This window comes from Helianthus annuus, chromosome 12 (assembly GCF_002127325.2).
Source record: "Helianthus annuus cultivar XRQ/B chromosome 12, HanXRQr2.0-SUNRISE, whole genome shotgun sequence".
Taxonomy (NCBI): domain Eukaryota; kingdom Viridiplantae; phylum Streptophyta; class Magnoliopsida; order Asterales; family Asteraceae; genus Helianthus; species Helianthus annuus.
The window spans coordinates 42,217,351-42,232,351 of NC_035444.2; the positions used below are offsets into that span (position 1 = coordinate 42,217,351).

Genomic DNA, 15,001 nt, shown 5'->3' on the forward strand with positions numbered 1-15,001 from the left:
TGTCTCAACTATCAAAGTAAAAAACAATGTGCCATACTCCATCCAACTCTGTTACTACTCTGGAACTACATGTGACAAAATCAACTCCACTAAAACCTTATCTTTTTACAAGCTTCGTCACATTACCACCACCGTAAATACAACGCAACCACCTCTGTTATTCTGCAACCGCGGAGGGAAAAGCGGTGGGTTTCAGGCCACCAGTGATGGAGACGGCTGGGAGGAGGTGTCGGCTGGGCGACGTGGTGGTGGAGGTGCCGGCTGGGCGACGTGGTGGTGGTGGAGGTGACGGCTGGGAGGAGGAAGGGTGGAGGAGAAGAAGATGTTGTGGATCTGTGTTTTGAAATGGCAGAGGAGAGGAGAAGAGGTTTGAAGACATGAGTCCACATCTGCCCCAAGAAGAGGTCTCGCAGACCTTTTTTAATGAAAGGTCTTCGAAAAAACAAACAGTCTTTAGACCCAAAGGTCTGCGGGTGGTCTGCGCGGCACAGACATAAGAGGTCAAGAAGCTCTTCTTGCAAAAAACAAACAGCCCCAATAAAAAGTAAACGGTACATGTAAATTTTGTAACAAACTTTTTTTTTTTTTTTTTTTCAGGGTAAAAACGATAATATCATTCCACATGAAAAAGAGCAATTACAAAGCAATGGCAGGTAGTCGGGCAACAAGTTGCGCCGCTACCCCCTTTTGAATAGAAAAACCAATTCTACTAAATACAAAGTTTGAAACCTTTAGCGACGAATAATTACTATATTAAAAATATATATGATATATGGTTCAAAAGTCACTGTTAATATTTATTTGAGAGCACGTTAACGTTACTAGTATTTTTAAGTTAAAAGTATTTCTATTTGCAATTACATCACCTACCAATAAATATATATGCATTAATCACATACGTTTATTATGTGATTACATTGTATCAACGATACATTTATACATTATAATTATAAATAGAACAATTGATGAAGCCTCTTAGGAACAGTGTCCGCTTCCAAGTTCCTTTTAACCGGCATCTGCCGGTGTTCCCAACTAATAGGTTAAGAAGACTGAAAAGTCTGTCTTCTTCGTTGAACGATGAGAACCAAAACCCTAATTCCCTTTTCAGCCGCCAAGGTGAAGATGATGATTGACGATGACAATGACGGGAGTGTTAACAGTGAAGGTGAAGATGATTGCCGGCGACAGAGATGATGATGATGATAACAATTCACGTCGTTCCTTAGTTCTTAATAAGGAAGGAATGTCACTAAAATGACTCGAGTGCTGACGTGTCCATTTGACTGACAAAAAGTCTTATTTTGTCCCTTGGGCCCTCCAATGGGCCGGCCTCATTTCTATGTGTGTGTGAAAATTGAAACCATCATCCGTTCATGAAATGATGAAATGAGCATCGCTTCCAAGTTCCAAATGATTGTTTTTCCAAAAAGTTGTATTGGCTCCATTGCACATTCTTAGTTTTAAAGAGATGGTAAGATGATGTTGACTATTTAGAAACTTTTTTTCTATAACGCGAGTCTCGTCTTTAAAGCAGGTCGTTTTTGGTATGGATACACACATGAGAAACATGCTAGTTCCATGTGATACTCACTATCCACTCCTTACGATATCAAGCTTCAAAGGTTGTTTTGGAATGATTTTGTTTGGATTTCTTTATCTACAAGCAATGGTCAGAGATTTTGAAAAAAAAAAGGTTGTAAATCATTGTATTTCTTACTTTCTTTGCAAATTATTTTTCAAATCCTAGAAAAAAACACCAACACAATCGACATCATGAATCGGATTGATACTACGCGAACTAGTAATATGCTCTAAAGGGAAGATCCACAACCTCACAATTTAAAAGGTGATATAAGTTATAACCTTATTTTCCAAATAATCCATGTAATTTTCTGTAAGACATAAAACAACATCAAAAGTGTATTATCTTCCTACCAAACATAAAACCACCCCAATATAGTATCTTCTTTGCCTTTTGACTTGTGAATAGTTTTAGAGAGAGCTTCAAACTACATCGAAGAAACGCATTCCAATGCTCTTTAAGAAAAATGTTTAGAGAAAATGATTTAAGTTTTAGTTTTGATAACTTTTCATCGAATTTATCGTTGATTTGAGCAATTAGAGCACGCCCTATGAGAAACTTGATAACCAAATGTGGATGTAAAAGGAGCATCTAAAGGAGTTATCATATGCCAAATAATTTGCTTTATGATTTGAGATGGAGCTATAATCAAAAGGAATAATCACGTTAAACACAAAACAAAAATAAACATTCTAGCTAAATGCTAATATAACCTTTTGTTTATTAGGTTAAATTCTAATATGACAAGTATTATATATAGGTTAATCCAAACATTGACATGTTTAATAAATTTAACTAGAAACATGTTTAAGAATTGTTTTTAAGAATCATCTTTTTAGAAATTAGAGTTGGTTATTTTAAAAAGTATTAAAATTTAAGTTTTTTTAATAGCAACACTTGCTTTCTACTTTATTCACCAATAATTTTAAATTATTCATATTTGTCTAGGATTGAACCTAAGATCTCTCCTTTAAGAGACACATATCTCTATCAAGTATACTAGCCTTATATTGGCCTTTAGTTTTCTTTCTAACTTCTATTTTCAAAAGTGATATTTAGTTTTTTATGTTTAAACTAGGAATTAGTACCCGCCGCAATGCGGCGGGGTTCTTACATGCGGGAGCATCCGTCCTTGTCTTCTTCTCCAACCTTCAGATTGGAAGGTATGGTGACGGAGGATGGGCTGTCACGTCACCTGAAAGTGAGGATTGGCCTAAAAGGGATGGACCAAAGGGGTGGGGGATGAGCCCCTTTATGTATATATATGTATGTATAGGTATATGTGAGAGAAGGAATCACGGCGAGATCGTCCATGAGCAGACGGAGACGACAGGGACGGGCCAAGGGGGCGGTGTTCCGGGGCGGCGCCGGGTCTCGCCATGCCTTGACCGTTCCCCATACCCACTAGTCTAATCCAAGCACTTTTTTAAAAACTTATTTCACAAGTTCATAAGTCAATAACTTCTTTTAACAAATTTTTTTGAAGTTAGAATAAAATTAGCCAAACACCCCCTAAGAAAGGATTCTTTCTCCGTTTAAGATGGCGACTTCAAGATTGGCAGCAGCAGCGGCGGAGAAGGTACGGACGGCGGCGAGACGGCAAGCCGTAAGCCTAACAGAAGCAGCGGCCGACAGGGTACGCCACCTCCTACAGCAGCGCCAACGCCCCTTTCTCAAACTCGGCGTCAAAGCTCGCGGTTGCAACGGTCTTTCCTATACCCTCAATTATGCAGGTAGGTAGGTTAGGGTTTTTCTATTCATTTACTTTTCCTACATCATGAATCCTTCATCAATCTAGCTTATAATCGTTGCTTGCTGTATAAATTCCTTACCTGTGGTTTGTTGTTGATAGGATTTGACTTTCAATCGAAAATAATTGAACATTGATTGAGGTTATTGGGATGTGATATGTAGTGTGAATATTAGCATCTCTTGTGATGTTACCTAACTATTTAATGATTTCGAACTCCTTTGTTTACATGGGCCTATGTTTTGGTTAGGATGCATAACACATTGAAGGTGTTTTATGCTTATTAGTCATTACTTGATGATTATTTAAGTGCGTTTTCAATCACATATGCCTAACCGCCTGTTGTTCATACGTCCCGTAGCACAACGGTAGGGTTGAAAGGGGGCATTAACAATTCCTTGAGCTGTTCGTTTAAAGACTTACGCTCCTATTCGCTTTTAGGGCTTAACCATTTTAGTTGCTGCATGAAAATCTTTACAATCAAGCTCCTACTCTAGAAATAGCAACGTTGTAATTGAACTTGAAATAGCAAAAGAACTGAAGATTATAGAAGAAGAGGAGATGATTTCATTAGTTGTTTGAAACAGGAGATAAATTAGAGAATCTTCTTGCCCAAGTTATAATAGCCTTTACTAGCTATATACCTCTCTCTCTCCAGGGATAACTACCATTCCTTTGAGCACCAGGCCCAATGGCTCCCTTGATTAAAGAGGGAGTATTGCTGGCCTCATCGGAATTGACAATGAATACAGTAGGAGGTATCTTTCTAAGTAACGTCTACCATTGCTGGCTTGCTTGCCATCTTTATATATAGTGTAAGTAGCTAAGCATTAGCGAGAGATGTGGTGGTTAAATCTGTTTCGTGACTAGAAAGAAGAGAGGCTTCGAACAACACGATTGTTTCCACGGGCTCTTTTGAGGAGAGAGAGACATGGAAGAGAGATTGAATTCTTGCTGAATCAGGAAGCTGGAATCTGTAAAGCAGCTGGACTGACTTTAGCAATGATAGGAAATGGCTATAAAAACATGCTCGTAACTTTTGAATGATCTTCCAAACCACAGGTTGTTGACCGTAAGGACAAAGCTTAATAAACATCTATTCCCCCACCTTAATGCAACATTCTATGGTGTTTATCAGCAACTGCTTTCATGTACAGTTGAACTCATGTTAGGATATGTAGTTAATATCGGTGATATATTGGTTATCGGTCCCCATTTAAAATATCTGTACTGATATTATCGGCAATATTAACCGATATATATATCACTGATATTTGACCCATATAACCCATATAATGGTTTTAAATTGCGTGATGCGCTCCGATGCGTTTGGTTCAAAAAACTGATGTGCAATGCGTGATGCGCGATGCGCTCTTTATAAAAAAATATTAAAAAATAATTTATACATAACAACTTATTAAAACATACTTAACCTAAAAAAACTGACGTAATAAGAAGACAAGAGGTGTGCTGCATACTAAAATGTTTCTAGAACCATAAACAAGTGTTTAGGAACCACAATGGTTCAAATCAAACATACTAAGATATTAATTACTGAAAAAACCCAACTCATTTCATAAAATCTGAAAAAAAAACGTAACAGACAATGTTGCGTGCATCGGAGCGCATTATGCGAAATTGTAACAATATCATCGCATCATGTAAACGCAATGCATCAGGTGTTGCGATGCGCTCTCGCTAGCGCAACGGGCGCATCACGCATTATGCGCGCATTTTAAGACCAAGCCGATATATCACTGAATTGTTAGTGTTAAGTTGCTATATATATAAATTCTGCATGATATTAAAATTACCGATGTCTCACCGAGATAACCTATATCTCAAATATCGGTCCTTGACCAATATCCGATATTTTATCGCATTAACTGCATAGGTGTTAGGTGACATTTGAGTTTCGTTGCGTCGTTACGATCCATTAGTTCCTGCATTGTAACTTCATGATAACACCATGATAACTCCAATAGATTATCTGGATGGGGGTAGTTTCTTTGTGCCAAAAATCAGCTCATGGAAGCCAATAAGACCATGTTTTCAGCTAATTTTACTGCAACAAATGTAAGTAGGTTCTCAATGTCATGATTGCTTCCATTTGATCATTTGTTTCCATCTGCTGAACTCCCTTGTACGGTGGAGATTTCTTGCCAATTTGAAATAAAGGGTCTAAATCACCAAGTACTGAAATAGGAATCCTCTGGTGAAGAATAACCTCCATTAGGAGAATCTCAGTTTAAGATTGCATTGAAGGTCAAAGGGGTGTTGGAGAAGTATAAAATGGTAGTATATAGAGACACGGTCAGTTACTACTAGCATGACTTCATACCGTTTTCACTTCGACATTCTAGTAATAAAACCAATAGGGATGTCTCCCGAGATGATGGATGGGCTGAAGAAGACCCCTCAGAGCCAAAGTAGAGGATTTGTAGGCATTACAAAGCTATATTTGAGGATTTATGGGCTTCATCCAATGTATTCTTTGTTTACATGAGCCAAGCAATACTGGAAATAAGATCCAGTGGCCCTAGCCCCTAAATCATAGATCGAAACATCAACTTGCAGGAGAAATACCCAAACCTGCGAGTGATCTCTTGGCGTTTTTTTGTGACCCACGTTAGTGTTCTATCCCCAAATGGATTCTCAACTTGCTAATTGGCTCAAGTTCCAAGCAAATGCCCCTTTTTAGAGAGAAAACTGTCAGTAGTTCCACATTTAATAAGAAACTAGTGGTTTCCACCCGTGCTTCGCGACGGGGCAAACAGAACCCTTCCCTGATGAATACCACCCCGAAGATGGCACCGCAACCGATTGCTATTCCAGAACTGATCCCCCCTTTCAGGTCGTCAAACGCTGACTTCCATGGGTTGTCGCCGGAGCACAGCCGTAGCTCTACCCTTTCTCTCCAGTTTTGTCAAAGATGGTCGCTGTAATTCGGTACCTACAATAAGGCATGTGTTAGTGGTTTATGTATGAGGTTTTGTATGGAGCATTTTTGTTTGATGAAATGAGCTTTTTGTCCTTTGAAAACACATTTCAGTTATATATTTATCTAGATAAATAATTATAAGTATTGGATGTAGTCATGGTAACCTAGGAATTTTATCTCCTTATACAATACAGCCCATCAAAAAGCAAAGAACTTCAATAGATTTGAGGTCTATAGCTTTTAAAAATTATTCACAGAGCACATTTTTGGCCATAAAAATGTTTTTCACAGGGTACTCACTTGGTAGATGAACATAGCCGACTAAAAAATAAAACGAATAGAACCACCTAGAAGCCATAAAGCTGCACATAGCAGGCTGATTTCAACCTGATATTGGTTGCAATATGCTTGCCAAAAGTATAAGCCGGTTACTTGATCAATGTAGACTAAATAGAACAATCTCAATTTAAGAAAACTTTGATTAATAATGACTCAAATTTTGTCTGTTCGCCAATTCCAGAAAAACTGTGACGAATAATAACTTGCATTTTGTTGTTCGTGAAACAACAGTTTATAAGGACCTAGAAGTTTAATAAGATTAATGGGTGTTGTTATATGATAAATGAGAGATTTTGATCCACCTGCGACATCTTCCTAATAATATGATACATATGTAAGAACCCCTACCCGGGAAGTTCCCGGGTGATGACCTAGTACTATATATATAGATTTTGAAATTACTTTTTTTTATATATAAAATGGAGTAGCAGAGGATGAAAAATTAAAAGGCAAAACACAATCTAGGCTTATTTGAGTAATGTGGAACCATGTGACGATTATGCTGTTGATTGTTGTCCATGGATAAATAGGTGAGGTTTATGGGCGTATCTCTCGGTCGACCAGCACATAGTGTATTTCGTTCTAACTAAAGGCTGGAATCCAGTTGCATACAACGCGTACCTCAACTGCTGGTACAGCTCCCTCTGGTCTAAGGGTTGATATGTCTGCGTCATCCATCTCCTGTGACCTATTTTCAACAGAAATAAAAGAATATTAATCGAGTTTTTTGAGGATAAAAATTATATTAACTGCTGTTAATAGGTTTTCACATATGATTTGTACCCAAACCGACAATACAAAGGTTGTCTACGAAACTTTGTATACCTCATTAACAGTGGACACCACAATTAAATGAAACTTGCAAAAAACTTTTCATAAAAAACGTCATCCAAACAAAGTACACCAAAATATCAATCCCCTAACTAACAATATCTTTTGCATCTGGTTTTGACTTCTACCTACTCTCACCCAGTTGTTTATACTTTCTCACGTGTTCTAGTCTGCCAAAAGATAACTTTTGAACTATGCAAATTTTCAAACAAACAAATATTACATATCATAAACATTAAAAATTACTCATACCATCAGTGTTGACTACTACACTGCATTGTTGCCTGAATAATTGAAGTGAGTTTTTTTCTAGTAGTTTATGTATGTTATTGCATACTAAAGCAAACCTGAGATTCAAAAATTTTATAGAACTACATACCTAAAATGCCCACTGATCATGTATTAAACCAATCTACTTCGAGCCGTGGTATGACCCGTTACCCCTATTGGCAGATTTAGTTATCATTACCCTAACCGACCCGTACTGCCAGATTAATTTTCATAAATAAAAAATAATCAATCAAAGCCTAAAGCATATGCATACATTCTAAGTTAATTCATTTTACTACAAAACTATTCAAGGCACTTATTATAGGGGTGTTTGGATATAACCTTAAGTGATAGTATAACATGTTCGTCCATATCTCATTTCTTAATATCCCTAAAATTGAAACCATTAACTGTTTACGCCAAACATTCCCAAATCAAACTACAACACTCATCCACCAAAATTTATACAGGTTCAAAGCACCATATGTACGATCAAGAACTTAAATAACCCATAATAAGAGCACCCGTAGTGGGGCGTTTTTTTAAAAAAAATTGAAAAAAAACGCCCGGAAACGCCCCTCCCCCCATTACATCAAGCGTTTTTGGGCGTTATAATTTGGAATCTTGCATGCAGGCGTGTTTAATAAAACGCCGAAGGGATGAAATTGAACATGCAGGTGGCCAATGAGATTGGTCCAAGTAAGGGGCCTTTTCTTTCATTTTTTTTTTAATCTTCAACCCTTTGACCAGCCAATGACCTTTGTTTCTTTTTTTTTTTAATGATTGAATGGGGTTATTGGCATAATGCCCCACTACGCCACTTTTGCTATAATGCCCCAACGCTGACTAAGATGCCACGTGTCGGATAATGCCCCATGGTGGGGGCATTATAAGTTGTTACCACTACACATGGTCTAACACAATTAGCTAATAGCTACCGATGCGATACGTTAGCTAGTAGCATAAAATAACACGATTTAGATCTATGTTCGGCACAAAAAAATATCTAAAACAAAATGTTAATTTCTTGATTATTACATAGACCCGTTTGACCCCTTTGCAGTGAACTTTCAAGTAATCATTCTTAAGAATGTTCTCAACTTCTTTCTTTTGTTCTAACCAAATTTATGAGCATATTTTGTTCTAAAAACCCAATGTAATCATATTAGATTAAATTCTAATTAAAACCTATATGAAGTGTTTCTTACGAATTCATATTGTTGAAATCTCATGGCTGGTTAGATGTTTTAAAGTCCAATAACATCTTTGGTGATGACCATGGCTTAATCAGGAGGCGCTAGCAAAGCAATCAAAGTAGCATGAAGTTATGTCTATGTGCAGCCGTTGCATGTCATCGGGGACATTATCTTGAAGCTAAATCGGCTGTGGGATACGGTAACCAGTCGGAACCCTAGTTCCATGTCGCTAGGGATAATCTTGAAGCTAGAACGGCTGTGCGATACGGTAACCCGGTCGGAACCCTAGTTCCAGTTTCCGCCGCCGCAACCACCGGTCGACCTTGTACACCATCTGGACCATGGGAATGGAACCACCGTCGCTTATACCACCGAGCCGGCATCACTGACGGAACCCTCTTCCTCCGGCCAGCTAGTTGCAACAGTGTACGTGCCGGGTTCTAATGTCACCGTCGGCGCGACACCGTGTCTCCGTCGCAAGAATACAGGCCCCTACTCTCTCTTTACCGCATTCTCTCTTCCTTATACCAAGTAGATGGCTGAATCGTAATTAACATTCGGTTTTTGTCCAAAAATTTTACTGTTCCTAAGACTCTACGTTAATTGTTATATATAGAAATAGGGGGTCGAACCGCTAAATTCTATTACATTTTTTAAGGTTACAAATTAGCGGAAGAGCCTGAAGACACCCTAATATGTTCCAAGTCATTGCACTCCCATTTGAGAACCGGTTTAATCTCTTTTAGCCTTCATTCAACGAATCTCGTCTTCACTGTTCATCTCTTCCACATCAACAATGTATTGTGGAGAATACTTATGCCCACAACAACTGAAACATAGACCTCTAGGGTTCAGAGCTCTGTTAGGATTAAAAGTATGATGTTGGGTTATGGGTATTGATGACCAAGCCAGTCAGGTCTGTCTTCTTTTTCCATAACTGGTTCTTGGAAAACCGCTTGCACCCTTGAAATACATTTTTCTTTGGTACCTGATTTCTCTTCCTGGACAGGAGAAGTGATGGTGACATTACTATAGTGTAGTGTAGTGACAAGAGTTGGGATTTAAGGCTCACATTCAATTTTTTAATATCATTATATAGCCTCAAAGGAACATTCCAAAGGCCTGGAATTAGGGCAGAGAGGGTGTTACATACCCGTTATTGGGTGACACAGAACCTGACCCAAATCCAAGCCAAAACTGGACCCAGCTGCAGATTCAATTAATTCAGAAAAATAGCGCGAACAGCTTCACAAGCGGTTTTCTAGCAGTTAATTAACTTCTGTTTCTTTTGTGTTAAATAGGGCAGATTAGGTCATCTTTCTTTTTGTCGATGTTTATGTTTATCAATTTTACTAGGTAAAACCTTGTAATTGTTAGGGTATCGAATCAGAGTAGGCTCGAGTGGAAGCGGAACACACACACACACACTGGCAGAAAATAAAGAACACGAGAATTTACGTGGTTCGGTCAAGGTGACCTACGTCCACGGGTTGCAACTAGGGTTTCACTTTTATTAGATGCTCACAATTGTTTTCAGAATGACACATACTACAATTACATCATAGGTGTTTATAGAACAAGATTAGGGTTTCCTACTTGGTCAACAAGTTAACTAAGCATGCCTAATAACTAGGGCCGGCTAACCCTAATTAGGGCCGGCTACCCTAAAGCCTACGAACCCAACAGTAATCAGAGATCATGCCTATCTCGAATTTGGCTAATTGTTCTTAATTTCAGTATCTTGATTCTTGAAATTCCGTTTCGTATTAGAGGACTTTGAATTCTTCAATATACGCTTCAATGTCTCCTTTTTGATACAAGAATTTCAGAGCCTTGTGAGCATTACAAAATTCTGTTCCAGTGAATCGGGTCATGAGCTTGCTTCGAAATTGATAACAACATAGTTGAATGTAAACTAGTCAGGTAGTCATGTCCCAAAAGATATGGATTGCTTCACATTGTTATTATATATGTTTGTCGTTTTTCTTTTGATTTTCAACGGGTTCACATGTGAATCATTGGATAATTATGAACCTGCTGTCACCCGATCACTTTGATCATGGGGCTGAAGGACGTAACTGTCTCATATATTAACCATTCATCAAGATATGATCTAAGGGCCAAAAGGTGGTTCCTTTGGTTCTAATTATTTAATAGTTCTCATTCGGACCTTTGTCTCAACTCAAGATAGTGATTGTAACATGTAAGTAGTTCCTAAAACACTGATAATCTGATATATTAATCGTACAGATGAAAAAGGGAAATTTGATGAATTGATCGAGGACAAGGGTGTAAAGATATTGATAGATCCAAAAGCTCTTATGCATGTTATTGGTACCAAGATGGACTTTGTAGACGATAAGCTCCGGTAAGAAACTTGTTCTTTCGTTTATTTTGTTTTTTCACTTGGTGTATCTTTTGTGGACATATGGTAAATGGGTCGTGTTTGGGGGTGGGTGGGTCAAACCTAACACGAACCAGAAAATCGTGCCATACACATGAACCCAAACACAACACGAGCTTTTGCGGGTTGACACTAAGACTACCCGTTTAACCTTAAATTTCATTTTATTTTTACTTTTTTGCATATAAGTTCCAAGTTATAAATTTACAACCAAAAATAAAAATTTATATAAAATAATTACGTTTAAGCTATATAAACATGAATACTAATTTCTCTTTTATTTCTTAAATTTTGACCAAAACACTAACCATATTTAATTATGATATAAAACACATTCTTAAAAAGAGTAAAATGCCATTTACGTCCGAGGTTTGGCCACTTTTGTGACTTTTGTCCAAAGGTTTATTTTTCTGCATCTGGATGCCATTTTCATTGGGCTTGTTAACTCCATCCATTTTTCTCTGTTAAATGAGGGGCATTTCCGTCTTTTTAGACTTTTTTATTAGAATAAAAAAAAACTATAAGAAATGAAGATCCACCTCTGTTGACTTTCTCCCCACCCAAACCCTTTAATCATCACAAGAAATGTCTAAAGAGACGAAAATACCCATGACTTAATGTTAAAATATGGATGGAGTTAACGAGTCGGTTGAAAATGGCAAAATTTCAAACCTTTTGGATCCGTATGCAGAAAAAACAAACCTTTGGACGAAAGTCGCAAAAGTAGTCAAACCCCAGGGACGAAAATGGCATTTTACTATTTAAAAAAATATACAAATATAAATGGATTAAAGGGGTCAAGCCACGATCGTGCTGCGAGGGAAGCCTGTATACAACCTGTTTAGCTAAAGGTGGTTGTGGGTTCAACCTGAACCCATTCAGACTACATCCAATCCCGCGAATGTGGTGTTAGGTTCATGTCGTGTTAGAAATCCCCACCCCTACATGTAATTAATGAACATGAAAAGCTATGTTGATCATGGTTTAAAGATTACTTCTAAAAGTTTTGTATATGGTTGTAATTTGGTGCAGATCTGAATTTATATTTATTAACCCGAACTCAAAAGGACAGTGTGGCTGTGGGGAGTCTTTTATGACCACGAGTGGCACAGAAGCTGCAAAGGCCGGTGGCACTTCTTAATTGTATTTGCAACAAACTACACACCTTATAATCCCTGTATAGTTTGTGTCACAAACTGTAACATTCAAAAAAATAAGAATAATAAAAGGATATATTCAAACCTACCCGGTGTACTACTATTTTTTCGTGTTGTACGTGAAATGAAATCTCACTGTACATGACCACGCAAGCGATTTTGGAAGTAGATGACTTCTCGTTATGGTTAAGGTATTTTTCTTAGGCTTGTAACGTTTTGTAGACTTACCAACTGAAAGCCGTTAAATGGGTAAGTTTTGATCTGCACACGATTAACGTTCTATCTCTATGATTATTGTTTAAGAAATGACAGTGTTACACTGTGGTAGCATTTTGATTATATGGTAAAACTTACTGATTTTGTGAGTCAGTTGAAATTGTTCTATAGTGACACAAGTGACATCTACAATAACTTCTTTTCCTTTTTCTCTTTTAGTATATGTTTGTTTTTCTCACTTTTGCCATTCAATACTTAGTATTGTTACTTACAACCACTCAATATTGTAAAACTTTGTAATCAATTTCGTGTCTTATTTTTATGTACGTGTCGATGTAAATTCAAATTGATTTTGGGTTTCGACTTAAATTATTTTTTCGGAAATGGGTAGGCTCAGATATAATACATTTTTGTGTTTTTTTATGTACGTTTTTCGTTAGTCTACGTTTTGACATAATTTTTTTTTTAAAACAAGTCGGATAAAATATAATGCGTTTTCATTAGACGGTATACATTTGAATTAGTTTATGTTTCGTCGCCGCCGCAATGTGTTAGTACCATTCTTTAACTTAAAAAAAAAACATAATTCTCTTACGTACTTATTTTTATGTATGTGGCGGTATAAGTTCAAGTTGGTTAACGTTTCGATGTAAATTTTTTTCGCAAATAAGTCGGGTCAAATACAATACATTTTCGTGCTTATTTTTATGCACATTTTCAGATTGTCTACGTTTTGATGTAACTTTTGTTTGAAAACAAGTCGGGTAAAATATAATACGCTTCGAGTTACTTTAAATTTTGACACGCCGCAACGCGCGGGGAAATTTACGAGTTATGTAACAACCAAACAAATGCTAGTCAGTGTTACAAATTGATTTTATAAATTTATTTAAATAATATTTGTTTTTTCAAATTATCAAGATATTATATTTATCAGAAAGAGTATTGTGTTATAAATTTCAATATTTGTGTGGTTTTATTAAGAGCATTTTCTTAAATTATTTGCTATGATTTAGATTTACGCCAAACTGAAATATTATCTTGTTTCTTTGATTTTGATTCACAACGTTTCTAAAAGGATAAATTGCAAAAATTGGTAATAAATTTTATAAGAAACAACTTTATATAGAACATAGTTTTTGTAAGGGGCCGTTTGGCAACATCTGAATGATTAAGTGCTGAACCAGTAAGAGGTCTGAACCATTAAATGCTGAACTAGTAAGAGGTCTGAACCAGTAAGAGGTCTGAACCATTAAATGCTAAACCAGTAAGATGTCTGAACCATTAAGAGTCTTATCAAAAGCTAAACAAAGAGCCCCTAAGCAAACATGAAAAGGAAATAAATAAATAAATCATTCTTTTCTCTATCTTTAAAATGTAAAAAAAGAAAATGAACGGTAGAAATGCAATTCATCTCTTTTGAAATTTATATAAAAAAAAAAAAAAAAAAATTGTTTATAGAACAACTTACACATGGGCAAGTCATGTTATATTACTTACACGTAATCTACACGTGTAGGTAAACTTTTACAACTTAAAAAAACATATAAACATGATTAATGAGCAAGTAAGGTACTTTTTTTTTTCTTTTTTACCGAAAACAAATAAAACTTGTCAATATCCTGCTAACCAACGTAATAAGCTAAAACATAGCATGGGTTGGTCAAGGGGGTTAAAGGCGGAAAACAAACGGGGGATTCTAGATACCTCCCTCTTAAGGGCCTCAAGTGCGCGCCACTTTACTGTGTATAGTTACTTCAAAAATTTGGTGGTAACTGTTATAAATATTGTTAAAGCGTGCAATTACCGAATCTTTATGTGAGTTAATCGTATTAAGATGTAATCAACTCTTTTTAGATGAAATATTTTTGCATAATTTGGGCTTTATATAGATGTACAAGGTGAGTAGGAGTAAACATAACCCGAATCAGCCAATTCATGTAAAATTCCATAATAAAACGGAGTCGTAATATGTATGTATTATGCTACTCTTTTTCTTTCTCATATTTGAACAAAATTTACTATGACATGTTGTATTTTTCATTTGGAAATCTCTGTTTAAATATTCGAAGTCACACGAGGTGTTTATTGTAGAAAGTGGAAAAACTTAGGATGCGATATGTGTACATTAGTGAGTTTAGGGGTGTTGATAGATAGTACAAATCTAGCTCGTATTAAACATAAAAAAGATAACTCCGTGACATTAAGCTCACTCTCATGAAACCTATATCTTTGTTTTACTTTCAACCTCATCCTCATCCCGATAGCGAGACCACAATGCATCACGCGTTGAGTCTTGTTTCCGGTCCTTGTAA

The 15,001-nt window shown here is 36.7% G+C and overlaps 1 protein-coding gene across 1 annotated transcript; it reads left to right on the top strand.

The window, feature by feature from the left end:
* The first annotated feature begins 3,062 nt into the window (after positions 1-3,062).
* On the top strand, positions 3,063-12,660 carry LOC110892784 (iron-sulfur assembly protein IscA-like 1, mitochondrial). The gene is made up of 3 exons (XM_035980955.1): positions 3,063-3,315; positions 11,160-11,277; positions 12,346-12,660. The coding sequence occupies exons 1-3, from the start codon at positions 3,123-3,125 to the stop codon at positions 12,452-12,454; spliced, it is 420 nt and encodes a 139-aa protein (XP_035836848.1). The 5' UTR covers positions 3,063-3,122; the 3' UTR covers positions 12,455-12,660.
* Positions 12,661-15,001: the final 2,341 nt, after the last annotated feature.